This window comes from Garra rufa, chromosome 7, assembly GCF_049309525.1.
Source record: "Garra rufa chromosome 7, GarRuf1.0, whole genome shotgun sequence".
NCBI lineage: Eukaryota > Metazoa > Chordata > Actinopteri > Cypriniformes > Cyprinidae > Garra > Garra rufa.
Window position 1 is genome coordinate 42,281,831 of NC_133367.1, and position 17,903 is coordinate 42,299,733.

The 17,903-nt window shown below is 38.2% G+C and overlaps 1 protein-coding gene across 2 annotated transcripts in view; it reads right to left on the reverse strand.

The window, feature by feature from the left end:
* The window catches only part of tasora (transcription activation suppressor a), a 49,711-nt gene extending 38,595 nt beyond the window's left edge, over window positions 1-11,116 (reverse strand). For both annotated transcript variants that reach the window (XM_073844333.1, XM_073844332.1), the window contains exons 1-2: window positions 10,778-11,116; window positions 845-990 (exon numbers count right to left, since the gene is read on the reverse strand). In XM_073844333.1, coding sequence (XP_073700434.1) covers window positions 845-990; window positions 10,778-10,991 — 360 coding nt within the window. In that variant the 5' untranslated portion in view covers window positions 10,992-11,116. The remainder of the gene's footprint in view (window positions 1-844; window positions 991-10,777) is intronic.
* Window positions 11,117-17,903: the final 6,787 nt, after the last annotated feature.

The window sequence follows — 17,903 nt, forward strand, 5'->3', positions numbered from 1 at the left end:
ATGGCCAAAATACATATATATATATATATATATATATATAAAAATAATGAAATACCCAGTGGCCCAGTGTTTAATTTTGTTCGACTCAACATTAATGATTAATCTGAACATGAATTTATGAATATGACTGCACTCATGCGCCACATTTAGCACAAAAATACACCTACAAGCCACTTGTTTCTTCTGTGCCACGTCTGTAGTACAAATTTGTTAATACTGATTTCATTTGATTTGTAACTTAATAAATTTGAAAAAGCTTAAAGTATAATAAAAAAAAATATGACATAAAAGGTAAAAAAAAAGCCCTTTAATTCACTTTAAGGGTTCAAATATCACCTTGTAATCGAAAGGCTATTTTCTGATCAGATTTTTTGATTGGAAATAGAGCAGTGAAGAAAACACTGCAGAAGAGAGTCTTAATGTTTTAAGTAATTAATTGTCTTGCAGAGAAAATCTAATATTTCATAAAACACAAAAGTATATTCTGTTTCTACCACAATGCCTAAAAACATGAACACAGTAACTGCAAAAACTATTATGTTGGCAGCAACGGCAGGGCAAGTGATAATCTGAAATGCTGGCCTAAAAAACGCCACTGTTGTGTGGGATTTCTTGTCTCTTGAAAAGATTGCATGTACTGACCTTGGGCTCTGAACAGCAGCACCTGCAACAGGCTGTATTTTCTATCATGTTTAGTGTCTACTATCAGACGTTATACTCTGTGTGACACATACTCTGATTCTGTGACACGCATATGCATCCATATAGGTGTTCAGTCTCACTTATAATGATGATTAAATGCATTCTGTGGCAGAAAGGAATTCATGCGAGTCACAAAACTCACGTCTTTCTCCAGCGGTTCGCTGTGGATGAGGCGAGGTTTGGAGTACACAAACTTTCCCGTAGAGGAAGAGTCCTTGTAGCAGGAGGTCAGGATCTGCAGAATGTCTGTAAACTCTCTAGAGTCTGTAGACACATTCTGAAACAGAGCTGTGAAAGGAGAACAAAACCATCAGACATCTGTAAACTAGGCAGCTTTCTAGGATAAGTATGGAAAAGGGCTTGCCTACGGATAATATCACAGGGAAACAACGCTCTTTTTATTTTACTCGGCTGAATCTCAGCAGCAGTTTTAGTGTCATGCCACGCAGCAGATTTTGGCGACATAGATGCTTACCGAAACCTCATAATCAGACTGGTCAGATCTCCAGAGCACCTTACAAGCTACATGCACATATAAAAACATTCTTGCTGCATAGTTTTAGAACTTAAAGGTGCCATAGAATGGAAAACCGAATTTGCATTGGCGTAGTTAAATAATAACAGTTTTTACAACGTGTCCGAGAAGGACAACAATTTTGCCGTTTGCAAGGTGTGCGCAAAGGAGATACCCCGAGGAGGAGTGCTACAAAAGAATTTCAACACAACGAACATGATACGACATTTGAAAGTTTCTCACATTAAGGAGTATACGAGTTTACAGCTTCTGATAAGGCAGAGAACAGGGTTTCTGCAGATATGAACAAGTGAAATTTAAGACTTTTTAAGACCTTTTTAATACCACCTTATATGAAATTTAAGACCGAAACCTGTAATGGAAATAGATATTATATTACATGCATATATGTAATATTTAATGTAAAAAGTAAACACAATTTCATGGCTGGCATAAATTAAATTTATTACTACGATATACAGTGAACTTTTCATATCAGCAGATACTATTCCACACAGAATATCCCCATAAAAGTACCACTGGAAATATCTGATGTAAAAAATTCTGAAGCAATATTTTCATCAGTGCTCTTAAATCTGCATATTTGATTTACCTTTATAAATGCCTTTTTTTTTTTACTTTTGAAATGTATGCATTACCTTTGAAATTTATTTTATGAATTTATCAATAAATTCTAAATGGCTGTTAGCAGTGAGATTACATAATTTACACTGCAAAATTAAAAGTGAGATTAATGTTTTAAATACATTTATTGATTTATAAATTAGAAATGTTGGGTGTGGAGGCATACTTTTAAACACACTAAACTACCAGCAGGTGGCGGTAAGTCACTTCATGAGCGAGTTATTTCAACTGATTCGAGCAAAACGCTGAATCAGAGCAAAACGTTGCTAGGAGAAAGCTTCTGCTGCGATCCTTGTTTGGAACCATTTTCGTTGGTGAAACAGAACAAAACAGTGAAAATATTTGTCTAATATGCAAGTAACTACTTGACTAACAACTTGTTTATTGAGCTAAAATGTATGTAACGTTTGTAATTGTGAGAATTTTCAGCAAAAAGCTCACTTGGTATATTACTGAACTATATCATGTTATAAATAAACTATACATTTGAAATTTTTACCTCAGTGTGTTTCTTTACAGTGCTGTTACATTCATTTGTTTTAAAGTATGTCACAAATAGACCAGAAATGCACTATCCATTATCAATTTCTGTTTACGTTGAATGTATTAAAATATTAATCTTTCTTGCCTTTCGATGCTTCGCTAGTTGTTTTTGTCACTTCAGTTTTAATCAGGCGGTTTGTTCGGTCGGGCAAGTATAAAAAAACATTTTAAAAGTATCTCGAAGGCTGGCGGTCAGCTAGCTCGACCTATATTTATTATTATTATTGAGAACATTATATACAGAAAAAGGTAGTTTGACCTGTATTCTGCTACTGCGATTCTGTCTGAAGACGCAGTAACTTCCACAGAGGGAGAAAAAAATCTACAGTTGTTAGCAACTGGCCTTAGCCAAACCCTATATTCAGTTTTTTCAAGCTAAGTATCACTAAACTTGCACTTCCTCATAGCTAAAAAGTTAAATCCATTTTCCTTCTGCGGTACAATCCGAGAGAGACTCGCGACAATAACAGAAAGCTGATTGGCTATTGCATGTTAGTCTCATTTGTAGTTTAAATACAGCAAATTATATTTGGAATAGTGAAATAAAGAACTACAACACCACGGAAACAACAAAAAAAGAATTTAAATGAGCTTTAGAGGTAGCGTTACATGGACATCGGAAAAATAAGACCTGTGTACAATTATTTAAGACCTAGAACAGCGAATTTAAGACTTTTTAGGGCCTAAAATTTAGATTTTTAAATTTTAGACTTTTTAAGACTTTTTAAGACCCCGCGGAAACCCTGAGAGAAAGAAAAAGAGCGTGCATGTATATGTACAGGGTGCGATTTACCGGGGGGGAAATGGTCTATGCATCCCTGCCTCTGCTGAATTATTTGTATCCATGGTGGGGATAAAACGTCCCGCGAAGCCGCTCCTACGTCCCGATCTAAATCAAATTATTCGCCATACGCGCTTTAAAGTCGTCTGAATCAAATGAGTCGCGATCCGATTGGAGCGCTTCGAAACAGTGAATCTTTTTGCGACGCAGTGGTTTACTGATTCGCAGTTTCCAAAAAGCTCCGTTGATACTTTGTTCACCTTCTCTATAAAATGTATTCGTTGTTTGAAATTAAATCTTTACTATTAATAGGCCTAACTTACGATGTTTTTATTAAATTGCGATCACATAATACAGCTTCCGTCGTATAAAAAACATTTCATGACCTGACACTCATTATCTGGTTCTTGCCTAAAAAGACAGGTACATAATGCGCATTGTTAACAGATTACAATAACAGTTTGGTCAACCTCTCCCTGTGGAGAGAGAAAAAAAAGTTTTCAAAAGCACCCCCCCCCCCCCCCCTCTGTTTTTTTCACAAATTGCACCCTGTATATGTATGTATAGCATATTTATTTTATTTTTCCACAAAAAGCTTGTTGCTAAACTCAAAATTGTGATTCTAAGAAAGAGCCTCCTGAGAGTTAAATGTTCATTATGGTGCACATGTGTGTTTTGCACATAATAATTTTTTTATTTTAAGATTTAACTCCTTTTTCCACAGAAAAACTAAGGTTCATAGTTTACAAATTGTGTCAGCTCTAAAAGAGTGAAATGCTGTGTTGTACACATAATTACTGCCAAAAGACAGTTTAAGATAGTAAGCAACACTTACTCTATGTAAGCAGAGTCCAAGTTGTCTCTGAGAGTCTGGAGAGTGTTCAATATTGAAATTTGCCTCCGCCTGCAATAAAACTGATCAATTCATGATACTTTCTCATTTCCTACTTTTTATACTAACAATACAATGTCAATGTTTGTACATGAGACAACCATATTGAAGAATTTATGGATTTGACGCTGTGATCGGTAATATCGGGATCGGCAGATACTGCTTTTGGTGATCGAAGCACTCCCTCTGCATTATAACGTTACACAGAGCGATCAAAGTAATCAAACTAAAATATCTGCGATTCAAAACGGCAGATTCAACAAACCGCATATTGCTAGAGCTCCTAATTAAATATATATTTTTATCCACGTGCGAGCTATTGAGCTCTGTGAAACAGCCAATCAGAGCAGAGCTCATTAATATTCATGAAGCTTCCAAATAACGGAGCATTTCGTTCTAGGGGCAAATTCTAGGGTTGCAAATGGACCTGCAAAACCATTTCTGGAGATTTTTTGACCTTTCCTATGCCATATACCTTCTATGTAGATATCAGAGAACAATTGAAAAATATTGTATAAATGCATTCTATGGCACCTTTAAGTCCAGATGTAATGATCAAGGGTCATTTGTCATGAGAAGGGTTTTTTTCAATCAGAAAAAAAGGAGAGATATGAAAGGCTTTGCAACTCAGTTGTCTGTGTCAGGTCAGTATAAAAATAAAAAGGTTGTTGCGAGTTTCCTTTCAAGGGAACATCGAACTGTATCCTCTAGGGGTCACTATGGGGAACTCCTTCCGCGTGACTCGTGTCTGAAGCACACATCCAAAAATGACAAGTGTATTGGCCGGCAACAGCCTGTGACATCACTACCAGCATGATCATACCAGTAGAACACAACATCCGCTTTTTCGTCTTTAAGGGACTGTTTTTGTTTGAAGCTAGTTCACCCTGATAGGAGTTATTTTCTTCCCTTTACTATGGCAAGCACTAGTAAAACATATAAGTAGTGTGCGGATTCGTGTCCTTGTCTTCTGACGCCTAATGACACATGGGTTTGGACCCATGATGTTTTTGGCGGGTTCTTTGTCCATAGAACCACCTTACTGGTAGTCCGGACCCAAGTCCTCTTTAGACTCTGCTGTATATCCGTGGACTCAAGTCTTGTGCAGGAGCCAGGTTGGGTGAGTACGATCCTTTTTTTTCACTAACTTGAGGTTGTGTGTATCTGTTACTAGCACTCTATGTAGTGTTTTCTGGGACTTGTCTGCCTGTTTGTTGCGTTTCCCATTTCAGGGAAGGGACCTCTTGACCCCTCTCTGTTACTGACTACTCTGATGGCAATCTCACCCATTGACACTGGACCCAGTCTGAATGGTAGTCCGCATCCAGCCCCATGCCCACTGGACCATGCAGCCAATTCATGGATTCTGTGGAAGCCTCCTTGGGAAGCTATCAATTCTCCTGCATAACACTGCAACTTCAGGACTCGCGGGTCCTCCATTCAGGTTGAACTTTTCTGAGCATCGCTTCGTAATGTGCTCCCTGAGGTCCCGGGCTGGGCATTGCTTCAAAGAGCTGCCCAGCCAGGACACGCTACCCAGGTCTCACCTATAGGTCTTTTTCTGGGTTGAGTAATATCCACCACAACCCTCATTCAATATTCTGAGGTTGGGCTCCTCTCACTAAGGTGTTTAGTGGCTCCACTCTTTCACTCCAATTTGCAGTCCATTCAACAGCGGCTTATTGGGCCTCTCAGTCACACTGCCCTTGTGGTCGAACCAGTGCGTCGCCCCTCTGAGGAGTGGGCTTGAGAGCACTGCCTTCACCAAGGTTTAAGTGAGAGGTGTTTCTAAGGAAACCCTCCCTGATTGCTATGGCTCTGAGGAGCAATAGCTCTTCAGGTCTCATGTGGAGGTAACGGCTACTTATGGTTTAGCCAGGAACCGCTCCACTCTACATGAGGGTAAGCTATGAAACCTATTGCTCCCAGTGTTGAGCCATGAGATCCTGCCTCAGCTTGAGGACTGAGAACAAGATTACTGCATATCCAATCATTCTGTGTTGCCATCTGCCCTCCGTTTGAGCTCTGTGGCAATAACATCAGATAACTGGCCGATTGCTGCCTCACTGGTGAGTATGCCATTTAACTGGTTGAGCTTATCATTGCTCTCCTCATCTTAGAGGGTCACCTATGAGCATGTCGCACCCTTACAAGTATGCCGGCCCCTGTTGAGCACCTAAGTTTTCCTCTTATCCTGATGAGTTGAACCTTCCACTCTGTGGGCTCCACAGCCACATCTGGGGGTCTGGCTTCTCCCAGCCTTCCTGCCTAAGCTGCTTTGTGGTGAACTTCTAAACTTCAGAATTTCCCCCTCTTGCTGAGGGTTGAATTCTCCACTCACTAGAGCTCCCTGGCTCAGCAACAGCAGCCTGTGAGGCCCCTTTCTGCCTCCATGTTTTGCTGCCTTTACAATCATAAGCGTTTGAGTTCCACTGTCGGCCGAGAGCTAGATGCTGCGCTACATAAGCATAATGTTCCAGAGCCAGTCCTGTCTGTCATGATAAGCAGGCTTGTTCCCCTCATACTGAAGATATTATGAGGTACATATGCTTTGAAGGACCCTTACGGTATTCATTTGGTGTGATCGATGATAGCCACCCTTTGAACGGTACTCCTCTAATCTATGTTTTTGGTAAGTGCACACGCTAGTCTCTGTGCACTTCCTTAAATCCACAATGTGGTAAGAACGCACATGCTTACCTGAACATGCATTCTTTCTAAAATCCTGTATGGTAAGGGTTACAACGCTGCAGCCTCATTCCCTTTCTCTGAGGTGGCCAGGTCCCAGTTTTACCTTGGGCCCACTTTAAATATCCTCTTGATACCTTTCTGATGCAGGGTGTTGCTGCTGAGAGCCTGCTGAGCTATGCTCCTGTGGTATTGCCAGCAGCCCCCTGAGTGACAGGCCAAGGTCTAGTTTTCTCCTAGATGCTTGGCCGCATCCCCTTAAAGGAGTATCTTTTGATTCCAAGCCTTTGAGCTCTACCCTGGGTCCGGGATATCTGACTTCTAACAGGTAAGTCTCAGGTATGCAGCTCAGACTCTTGGCTGTAGGTGATAGGTCACAGCAGCTTGGACATCATTAGGGCAGCTCCTTCACCTAGTGGAGTTGGTACTTAATGTTTGCCTTGATGTTTGGCACGCACTCCCCTCAGCGTGGCAGCGTGAGTATTCTGTTCCCCATATCGAATCCTAGAGGATACAGTTTGATATTCCCTCGAAAGGGAACGTCTCAGGTTACTCATGTAACCACGGTTCCCTGAGAAGGGAATGAGACACTGCGTCTCCTAGAAACCTCGCCAAAAAGTGGATGTTGTGTTCTACCCATGGCCAATACTATTGTCGTTTTTAGATGTATGCTTCAGACATACATTTTACAACTGCGAGTTTATGTCTTTCAAGTGTGAGAAAGAAAAGTCAGAAATGTGAGGGAAAAAAAACTTGCAATTACCTTTTTTATTTTTTTATTTAGTAGTATGACCAGGGTTCCATATAAACCAGACAAGGAAGCAAAAAAACAATTATCATCACTGACAAAACACCACAAATAATAATTTTTAGCCAAACCCTATTTGTGCTGCTAATAACCAAATCAATTCTTTATGTTAACTCTGTTTTTAAAGAAAAGTAGAGGATTAACTATGTCAAAATGTTTTCCCTTTGAAAAAACTTTTTTGGGGGGGGGGAAGAGTGGCTACTCTTCATACTGTCCTACCGAAATAAAGGCGAATGTATCACAAATTTGTACCTTATATTTTGTAACTTCTGTATCAATTAACACATTTTGCAATAAATAAATAACCTTTTTTAAACCATTTTCCTAAACCCTGATTCTAATAATTGTCTTCATGCGGTTAACAGCATGACTTCAGTCAATTGAGTTGCTGAGAGACACAGATACATTCTCCAAATCCCCAGTGATCTCCATCTTAATGAGACTAACAAATGGCTGAAAACTGGCTAGTAAAAGACGCCAATACATCAGACTATACCTGTACAAACTATCAGGCTGTTTGAATGCATAAGTCTCAATGAAATCAATCTGGACCATATTGGCAGCACTGAACATAAACAATGCCACTGAACAGAACAAAACTTGCATATTTTGCTAATAACTGCTGCTGAAAATGGTCAATTATTGTCATGTTTTGGACTGTACTAATCAGTCAGACCAGGAAAAAACATTGAGCACTACAGACTGCCAGAAGTTATAACAAATCAAAGAGAAGAGTGCAAAAACTATCCGAGGAACAAAATTCGTTTGTGGTTGGCCAAACTGAACTAGGATTTCCCGAGCAAGAATCTTGACAAAATTTATGTTTGTTCTTATCATTTGCTGTCAGGTAGTTGAAATATTAGGCAAGCATTTTAATTAATACTGCCAATACTGCTTCCATTTTAATGCTGATTTATGATTTATCGGCTTCCACACATTTTTTTCATGGTTTAGACAGCATAAATTGGCAGAATAACAGATTTAGTTACCCTGGAAAAATCCAGAGGTCTCGCGAGAGCACAATTTGAATTGTCTCTGCAAAACAGTCTGGCATGTAAGCAGTTCTGGGTACCAATCAAATCGGTGTATCTGATGTAGGCGGGCCAGAGGCGAGCTAAGCTGATGACGACAGTGCTGCCACGTCCGGAAACATTTACATTTACATCTACATCAACATTGAAAGATTGCTACAGATAAACACCAGTTGTTTGAAACGGCTTTGGCCACTACAATGAACGAGTTAGACTTGGCTTTTCATATAAGAGAGGAACAGAAAGCCGCGCTCGAATCGTTCCTTTGCAAGAAGGACGTTTTTGCTGTTTTGCTGACTGGATACGGCAAGAGTTTAATCTATCAGTTAGCGTGTATCACCATGTATTGTTGTGATTGGTCGTTGCGTTATCCAATTGCGTGCAGAGAGAGTTTCAAATGCATGCTTGGTGCCGCCCCTCGAGTTAGGCACTTTTCATTACTCGATGCCAGACCCTTAATCTTAATAGATTAGGGTCTGGATTTTTTCCAGGCTAGGATTTAGCTTCAGCAGTACATTAATTAACTGTGCAATTCATGCTGTTGGTTACATCCGAGTATCGCCGATATGGCCGCGCATTTAGGTGAATGACCAAATCGTGATGTAAGTGCAAACCTTCCATAAGAAATGCAAATTTTTTGTATTACAAGTTTTCTGTTTTGGGTTCTTTCATTAAACATGCACAAATTTGCATTTGTTTTCAGGCCAGAAATCTAAATATTTCCAGGTTTTAAATTCTAAAAATACACTCTTTAAAAATATGAATTGTACTCTACATATGAAAATGCATAAAAAAAATCTACATATACGAAAATAATATAGTACAATAAAATAAACTTCTACAAGTGTATCTTGGATATTTCAGATGTTGTATTTCTACTAGTCTGAAATAACACGAAAAGCCAAATATTTTAACTGTTTGCCTCATTAAAAAAAAAAAATGCATGAAGGGAGGAAAAAAGCATATAAATATATATGTTTTGAACGTATACAGAAGTTGAATAGATATAGTTAAAAAATAAGATATAAGAAAAAAAAGAAAAAGATATAGTTTAAGCATTAAATTAATATTTTAGGTCAATTTGACAAAATATAGTCCACAATATGACATACAATCTACAAGTTGCACAAAATGCAAATGAAATTAAAATATGTTTTGTGTTTACTCAGCAGTACTTAGAAGTCAATAGAACTGTTAACAACTAAATATGACCCTGGACCACAAAACCACTCTTAAGTAACACGGGTATATTTGTAGCAATAGCCAAAATGACATTACCGATTTTTCTTTAATGGCAAAAATCATTAAGATATTAAATAAATATCACATTCAATTATGTTTTGCAATTATTCTACCAGAAAATTTTAAAACTTAACTTTTGATTAGTAAGAACTTCATTTGGACGATTTTTCCACTCTCAGATTCCAGATTTTTAAATAGTCAGCTTATCCTAACAAACCATACATCAATGGTAAACATATTCATTCATCTTTCAGAGGACGCACAAATCTCAATTTCAAAAAATTAACCCTTATGATTTTTTTGTTGTCCAGGGAATACTCATTCCTACACTCTTTACACGAATCTTTAAGTGCTTGAAAAAAAAAAAAAACCTTTCTCGTTTAAAAAGAATCTTCAAATGCATGAACGGAATTTTAGAATGTTCAACCATTTGAACGGAACCTTTGAAATGTCCCAGAGTTCCTTTTAGAATCTAAGCAGGACATTTGAAATTCAAATATTACATTTTAAATTCTATAAACTTCTAAAGTAAACTGATTTTAAAAACAGCTCTGAATGACTCATAACAATTTGCTATGAGCTTTTTAAATAAAATCTTAGAGGTCTCAATGAAATGTAGTGTTCCCCACTGTACCCCAGGTGACATTCGGGTGTGGCAGATCAACCTGTTACCTGAGGGAGGGTACACACAGACACACAGATTTTATAATATCTCTTATATCATGGGCTGCACCATGCTTTCCATGTATACTGTCATGAATTAGTGAGCTGCCCATCTAGACAGCATTTCTATCAATCACAGACGCAAGCAACACGTTCCTGAGATGCACAGAACTGTTGTCTAGGTTTAGAGCTCGCTAGAATCTGAGACAGACTGAGTGCCTTCAGTCCGAGTAACGGAAAGACAGACAAACAAAGCGGGCCAGCGCACCTCTCTTTTCTCTGCTCTTCCGCGGGATGTGGAAGTTGAGTCGCGGCTGCTCTTCGGCAGGTTTCGCGGCCCATGAGACGCTCTTGACCCGTCTCTCTTCATCGGGACCGTCCGGACATCCATACTCTTCCTCCGTGGCGCCATTTTGGCTCCATGAAGGCGCAGCGGGATTGTCTTTCTCTTTGTCGCTGAATTTCCCTCCGCGGTGCTCCATCGCTGCTTTATTCAAGAGCTCCAGACATGAGCGGACGTGGATCCTCTTCGCAGCGCTGAAAGCTGGAGGCAGCGTGGGGTTTGTGTCTGCCGAAAGAGCTTCGCAGCACACATAAACACACACACATGTACATGCCCACTCATACCCGCAGTGTGTGGATGTGAGCGGATCGCAGCAGCGCCACCCCGCGGGCTCCTCCATAGCGCTGCAGCTCATAAACAATCACCTTACTCAAGCGTCGCCTGCAGGTGTCAATACTCAACTGCACAATGTCCCTTCAAACAATAGCACATACACAGTGTATATTAATGTGCATAAATAAAAACATTGTCTGAGTGACTCACTGTCTCGATGGTAAAGTTGGGTTGACAGTTTCCAAGTATTTTTGCGCGGTTGCATTGCTAGACAGTTGCCAGAGTGCAAATGTTTTTGATGGTTATGGAGTTTCTAAAAGTTAAGGTTATCCACCTTATTTTTCCCATACGAAATCCGCGTCCAGCTATTTTTAGCTACAAACCAGCTCCTATTGCTGCTTTATATTGCAAATAGTGTGTCTTACCTATTAAGTTGGCTTGAGGAAGACAACTTTTACTGAAATGCAATTTAAACTTTTTATTCCCAGCTAACACAATTACGTCGTGACGACGTTACTGGACCGGACCATATTCGTCGCAGCGACGTACCAAATAACGTGCCAGCGACGTAACTTTGTGATTCCCATATTCGTCGTAGCGACGTTATTTGGTACGTTGCTGGAACGTGGTGAGTACGTCTCCACGACCAAACTGGCACGTCGTGAGCACGTTACTATAAAGGACCACATTGGTCGCGGCGACGTTCCAAATAACGTACCAACGACGTAACTTTGTGATTCCCATATTCGTCGTAGCGACGTTATTGCGTTACGTTGCTAGGACGTGGCAAGTACGTCCTAACGACCAAACTAGCACCTTCCCAGTATTTTTAATATTTGCTTCTCACCTTTAGTCCTGTCCGAGGATGTGTTCCTACCACCTTGAAATCAGTATATAATGACAAACTCAAACATTTTCTGCTGTAAAAAACAAACACTAAATCCTTATGTTTTCAAATTGTTGTAGTTTTTGTAAATATATTCACTGCATACATGCAAACCAATACAAAATCATTAAATTCCAACAGAAAATCAGCAAAAACACAGTGCATTCATTTATTAAATCACCATTTATTCAGTTATTTTCTACATATACTAAGCCATTGCATTTTAAACATGACACCTATTATTTAACCATGTAAAGTGCTGCCAAGTCATTAGCACAGATAATTGAACACATCACATAAAGTACATAGTAATCAAAGAATAATACAACCACTGATTAAAATGTTTTACTTTTATTGAAAAATATTAAATATTTAATTAATGATGGGTATAGTATAATAATAGTTATCAGTAGCCTACTCTTATTAACAGAACTCCCCTAGTTTGGTACAAAAATACTGATACAAAGATAGAAACAATTCAGTAGTGATTTCTGTATTACTTTAAGTTAATTTGTTTTCTGAGTGTCCTGTGTATGAAACACCTGCTACAAATATCTGGTGGTGAAGTGCTGTAATACTGCTTCACTCTCAGAAGCAAAACCTAAACAATTACCAAAGGACCGTAATTCTTCTCAGAAGATAACAGAAATAAAGAAAATAGCAACATTAATAAACAGTAAGAACATGTTAATATAACAATGTAGAGATTACATCTCCCCTGTATTAGGCCCACCCAAAAAACATACAGTAAATGAGCCTGTTGACTTTTTCAGAAAAATCTTAGAACTGTCCCCAGCTATGGAGAAGACTCTTTGCTGAGAATTTAGGTTCTGGACAGTTGTGAGAGAAAAAGAAGAATGTCTTTCTTACCACAGCAGCAGAAGGTACTCTCTTCTGAGGAAAGGATAGGAGGGTGACACTTCACTCTTGATCTACTCTTGGAGAGTTGATGAGGAGTTTTGCTAAAGAATAAGGTTCCTGCTAAGCACTTGGTCTTTTTCAGCAAAGAGTACCTCTAATGCAGTGCCACATACTCCAGATTCTTTGCAAACTTGAAACTTTTAATAAAATTGACCATATTATTGTAGTCAGGTTTATTGTTTTTTATTATAACACATGGCAAATGTATGAGAAAATTATGTCAAAGGTGTTTTTCTTCCTCTTCGCTATCCTGAGGCTGTACTGTGAATATCCTTCTCTGGCAGCTGAAAGGGAGAATCACCTTGTTAATGTTGCTACTGTATGTACACACAACCAGTCAAAATCTGCAGTCTTTCAGTTTTTTTTTATGTTTTTCGACACACCAAAGCTATATTTATATTTAACTTACAATACAATAATAGTGTGAAATATTTTAATTTAAAATACGTTTTCTGTTGTTTTTCAAATAGACTTTAAAATGCATTTCTTTCCTGTGAGGCAAAGGTAAATTCTTCAGTAGCCTTTACTCCAGTCTTCAGTTTCACATGATCATTCTCATATGATTTGATGCTCAAAAAACATTTTTGATTATTATCAATGTTGAAAACAGTTGTGCTACTTAATATTTCTGTGTAAACTGTGATTTCTTTTTAGGATAATTTTATAAATACATAGTTAAGGTTTACCTTTTTTTTTTTTTTTTACTTTTGTAACATTATAAATGTTTTTACTACCACTTCAGATCAGTTTAATGCATCCTTGCTATTAAGGTCTTCATAAAGAAAAAAAAAACCAACCTAGTGTACACAACTAAATTGGGCAACACAGCATATTAGAATGGTTTTGAACACTTACAACTGGAGTATTGATGCTGAAAATTCAGCTTTGAATTTAAATGAAAACACACCTTGTAATAAACAATGCACAGATTGCAAAGAACTTACATTCTGATGATTACTTCATTTTCCTCACGGCTGCCTTCCTCAGTCATTCCTAGGCCTTCTCATTTTTCACCTTTCCCTTGAATCCACATAAAATATAAATAAAACTAATTAACCAATTAATTTTATAGACAGTTTGTATAAGTTTGTATAAAACTGCAAATCTTCCTTTTGAAATCTTAAGTTATTCTCCAGCTTCTAAAGGAAAGGCACAATCTGTGGCCATGTTCACAGAGAATTTGATCTTACTATTAGGTGACCTGGCAAGGAGATTTAGCTTAAAACTTATTCATGAAACTCTTAAGAGTCCACAATAACCAAAAAGAGGGATACGTCATTTGCATTGACTTTTTCTTTGTTAAATTTCCACACTAAGCATGGGTCGGAGCTCTTAATACAAAGTGCACCAGATAGAAAAAATTAAGTTTAAAATGTACAGTACATACTTTTGTACACTAGGCCATGCCCCCAGACAGACGAAGGTCCAGCCCCCAAAGTCTCAAACAAATCCTGTGGGAAACACAGCAAAGTGATGTGGTTGTGTATGATTTAGAAATAGGGGAGTCTTACATTGGTCAAAAACATGTTTAAAAATGATCAGGAGCACAGGAGGTGCTCATGAAGGCAGTGGTTTACAATTGTGGTCCAGGTGACCCACAGCACTGCACATTTTGTATGTCTCTCTTGTTAAACCCACCTTCTTCAGATCATCAGCTCCTTAGGAAAGAGCTTCATGAACAAATCTGTCAGTAAAGAGAGATGTGTAAAATGTATAGTGCTGTGTGTCCCCAGGTCCAGGTTTGAAAACCACTGTTGTAAGTTACCATGACATATGACAATCATACGAGCATCAACAATTTCACAAAAATGTCTCCTGACTGAGGAAAAAACAAAATCATTCACAGGCTCTGGAATTAGACTATCAATTGATATCTATCTAGCTATGAGTAATTGAAATGATAAATCCAACCCTGTGGATTACCTGTCTCTCCTCCTGAGCATTTTGTTGTGTGGGTCCAGGAAGGATACTGCAGCACAACTCCTTTAACCATGAGAAAATGCAGTTCCAGCATGTCTTCACATCCAGGACAACAGAAGGGTCAGGGAGGCCTGAAATATAAATATTTAAGCCACTGAAATCAATTTAAATCTATATTTGTGCCTGAGTGACACTGAAACAATGAGGTTTAGTTTTTTACCGAGGACTTGCTGGGTTCTTTTGAACACAGTCTTCATGATGGATGATCTCTTGATCCTGGATCCTTTCTGCCATACACTTAGAGATGGTTTGGATGTCATGTGGTTGTGTCTAAAATACAAATAGCAGCACCATTAGTCCTGTTGCTTTATATATATTTTTTGGTACTGAACAAGTCAGGAACCAAATCAGTAAGTTACCTGTACTTGATACCCATCCCTAATCATAATCATGGTTGTCGTGTTGCTGCTGCCCAGACTCTCTCTCCACCTGTTATTAAAAAAAGTATGTTAGTTTTGAATAAAACATTGATAAAACAATGAACAATGAATAAAGTATTCAAACTACTACTTAAAAAAAAATAGGCTCAATACATTTAGTGCAACAATATGAAAAATTATCCAGAGACCAGCTTTGAGGACGTGCCCACGACGTTTCTGGGACCTTAGCCAAAATCCTTAAACTACTACATAGTAACAATGAACATCATTTCTAATAAGCAACTCACTGAATGACTCAACTGGTTCACTGGCAGTAAGGACATAAAATAGTGAACTATTTGTTGGATACATATTTGTTAAAACTAAACTATCAGATCTGTTTGTCAATGAAAAGTCACTAGCATAAAAATGATGCAAGTTATGTATGTAAAAATGTTGTATGTAAAAACCAATAACATGTAACGAGCAAATTACACCATTTACAGGCCTGTTAATCGACAGGAAAGCAGGACATTATTAATCCCACATACACTGAATGGGATTTCGGCAGCCTCGGTCTAATTAAAAGTTTATATAACATCAGTGGTTTATATTTAAGTTTACAATACGGCTAGGCTAGCATGAGCATAGTCAGATGCGAACGACAAGCAGTCAACGTTACTATGGTAGAAGTTAAAAAAAAATGAATACTGTATAGTTTATCGTGGGTAAATTTCAAACTAGACTAAAAATAAGGTATAACATTTTAATTTAGGATTTTAAAAGTTAACTTAACGTTACCACAGACCGCCTCCAGAACTAAGCTAATTAACTTTAACATTAACCAAACAGGGCATTTATTTATTAAATTAATATAGAAAACCTCCAAAAACACAAAACACTACTTATCTTACGTGTCATCTAACGTTATATCAGCAAAAAAATATGAATAAGAGAAGATTTTAAGCGCTTACCTTTTCCTTCTCGTCCGTCTTCTGGAAGTTGACCGTTAATGACGGGTACGCGCACGGGGCACTTACGCAGCACTCAGAAAGTGACGTGCGCTGGTTTTAACCATGGTTTTAACCTTAACATTTGTCCCGTTCCCCCTTTCAATAAACCATTCACAACCATAAATTATCACCATTTGCTAAGCAAACTATTTGGTTTTTGTTTTGCCATTAATTTGATGACAAACATTTCTATATTTTAAATGACGGGTTATACAATAATTCATTCCATCATGCAAAATGCTTGACGAATTCAGTATATTCCCCATATTATTGGCTATTAAAACGGTTTACACCTTTAAAAATAAGCTTAATACATGTAGTGCAATAATATGAAAAGTTAGTTGGAGACCTGCTGACCACGTCGCTATAACGTTTCCCACGCGACCAACCAGCAACGTCTTTTAAGGACGTGCCTACGACGTTTCTGGGACGTTAGCCAAAATTCAAAAATATGGAACGTTACCACAACGTCCTCACGACGTTGTCATAAAGTAATGTCACGCTGACCAAATGACGACCAACTGGCGACGTCCTCACAACGTACTGTGTTTGCTGGGTTATTATTCTTTTTTTTTTTTTCTGAGACTAAAATGTTCAACTCTCCAAACTCCAAACTCAGGCCAGATCTTCAGACTGATCTGACTCCAGTTGCTGGATCTTTTCTAACTGATCGGACTTACGGTTTTCCCAAAAATGACGATTAAAACTGGGAAAAATCCCACAGACTTACATTGAGGGAATGTTCAACTGATCAACACTAGGGCTGGGAATCGATTCCAAAAAGAATCGATTCCTCGATTCCGAGGCATTGGGAATCGAGAGTCGATTCCAACGTTTGGAATCGATCCTCTCAAGGGGAATCGACTCCTCATTCAGAGCCGTTTTCAGTTCAACAAAAACTTACCTCTTAAACGGAAGGCTGCATTCCATGAAGGCTGCAAGTCATCAAACGTCGATTGACGAAAATAAACGTAATAAAAACGACTCATTACTAAACTCGTCTGAGTTTAAGGATGCAGCCTTCAGTTTGAGAAGCACCCATTAATTTGCCTCTTGCTCGCTAATAGTTATTATAGTCTGATACATTTCCACGAAAAGTTTCGTTCGGATAGATCATTTAAATTAACCAGTTCAAAAAACGATTCAGATGTTATTTTACGGGAGAACTGGCTCATGATGTCCACAATTTTGAGAGCTGCACGACAGAATAGATCACGACGTGTCTTGATCTTATTTACATCTTAAATAAATGCTATTTTTAATCTTTCTATCAGCCAATGATAACTCTGAAAGAAAACGCAGAGAGCACGTCAGTGGCCGAGAGCGCATCTGATTGACAACTACGCCACGAGCTCATATCATCCTGCATTTATTGCGAAATTATAGCTCTTATATCAGTGTTGTTGTTAAAGTTCTGTTTATTTTGTTACAGTGTATAGTTTGCTAATTTTGTCATTTTATACACGTCACGTCTTGTTTTATTCCTGCAATAAATGCATGTCCACTGCTGAGCTGTGGGTTATGACTAATTTCCTGGGCAATGAATTACAATTTGAAATCAGTCAGAGCTACAGAAAAATAGTATATATATATATATATATATATATATATATATATAT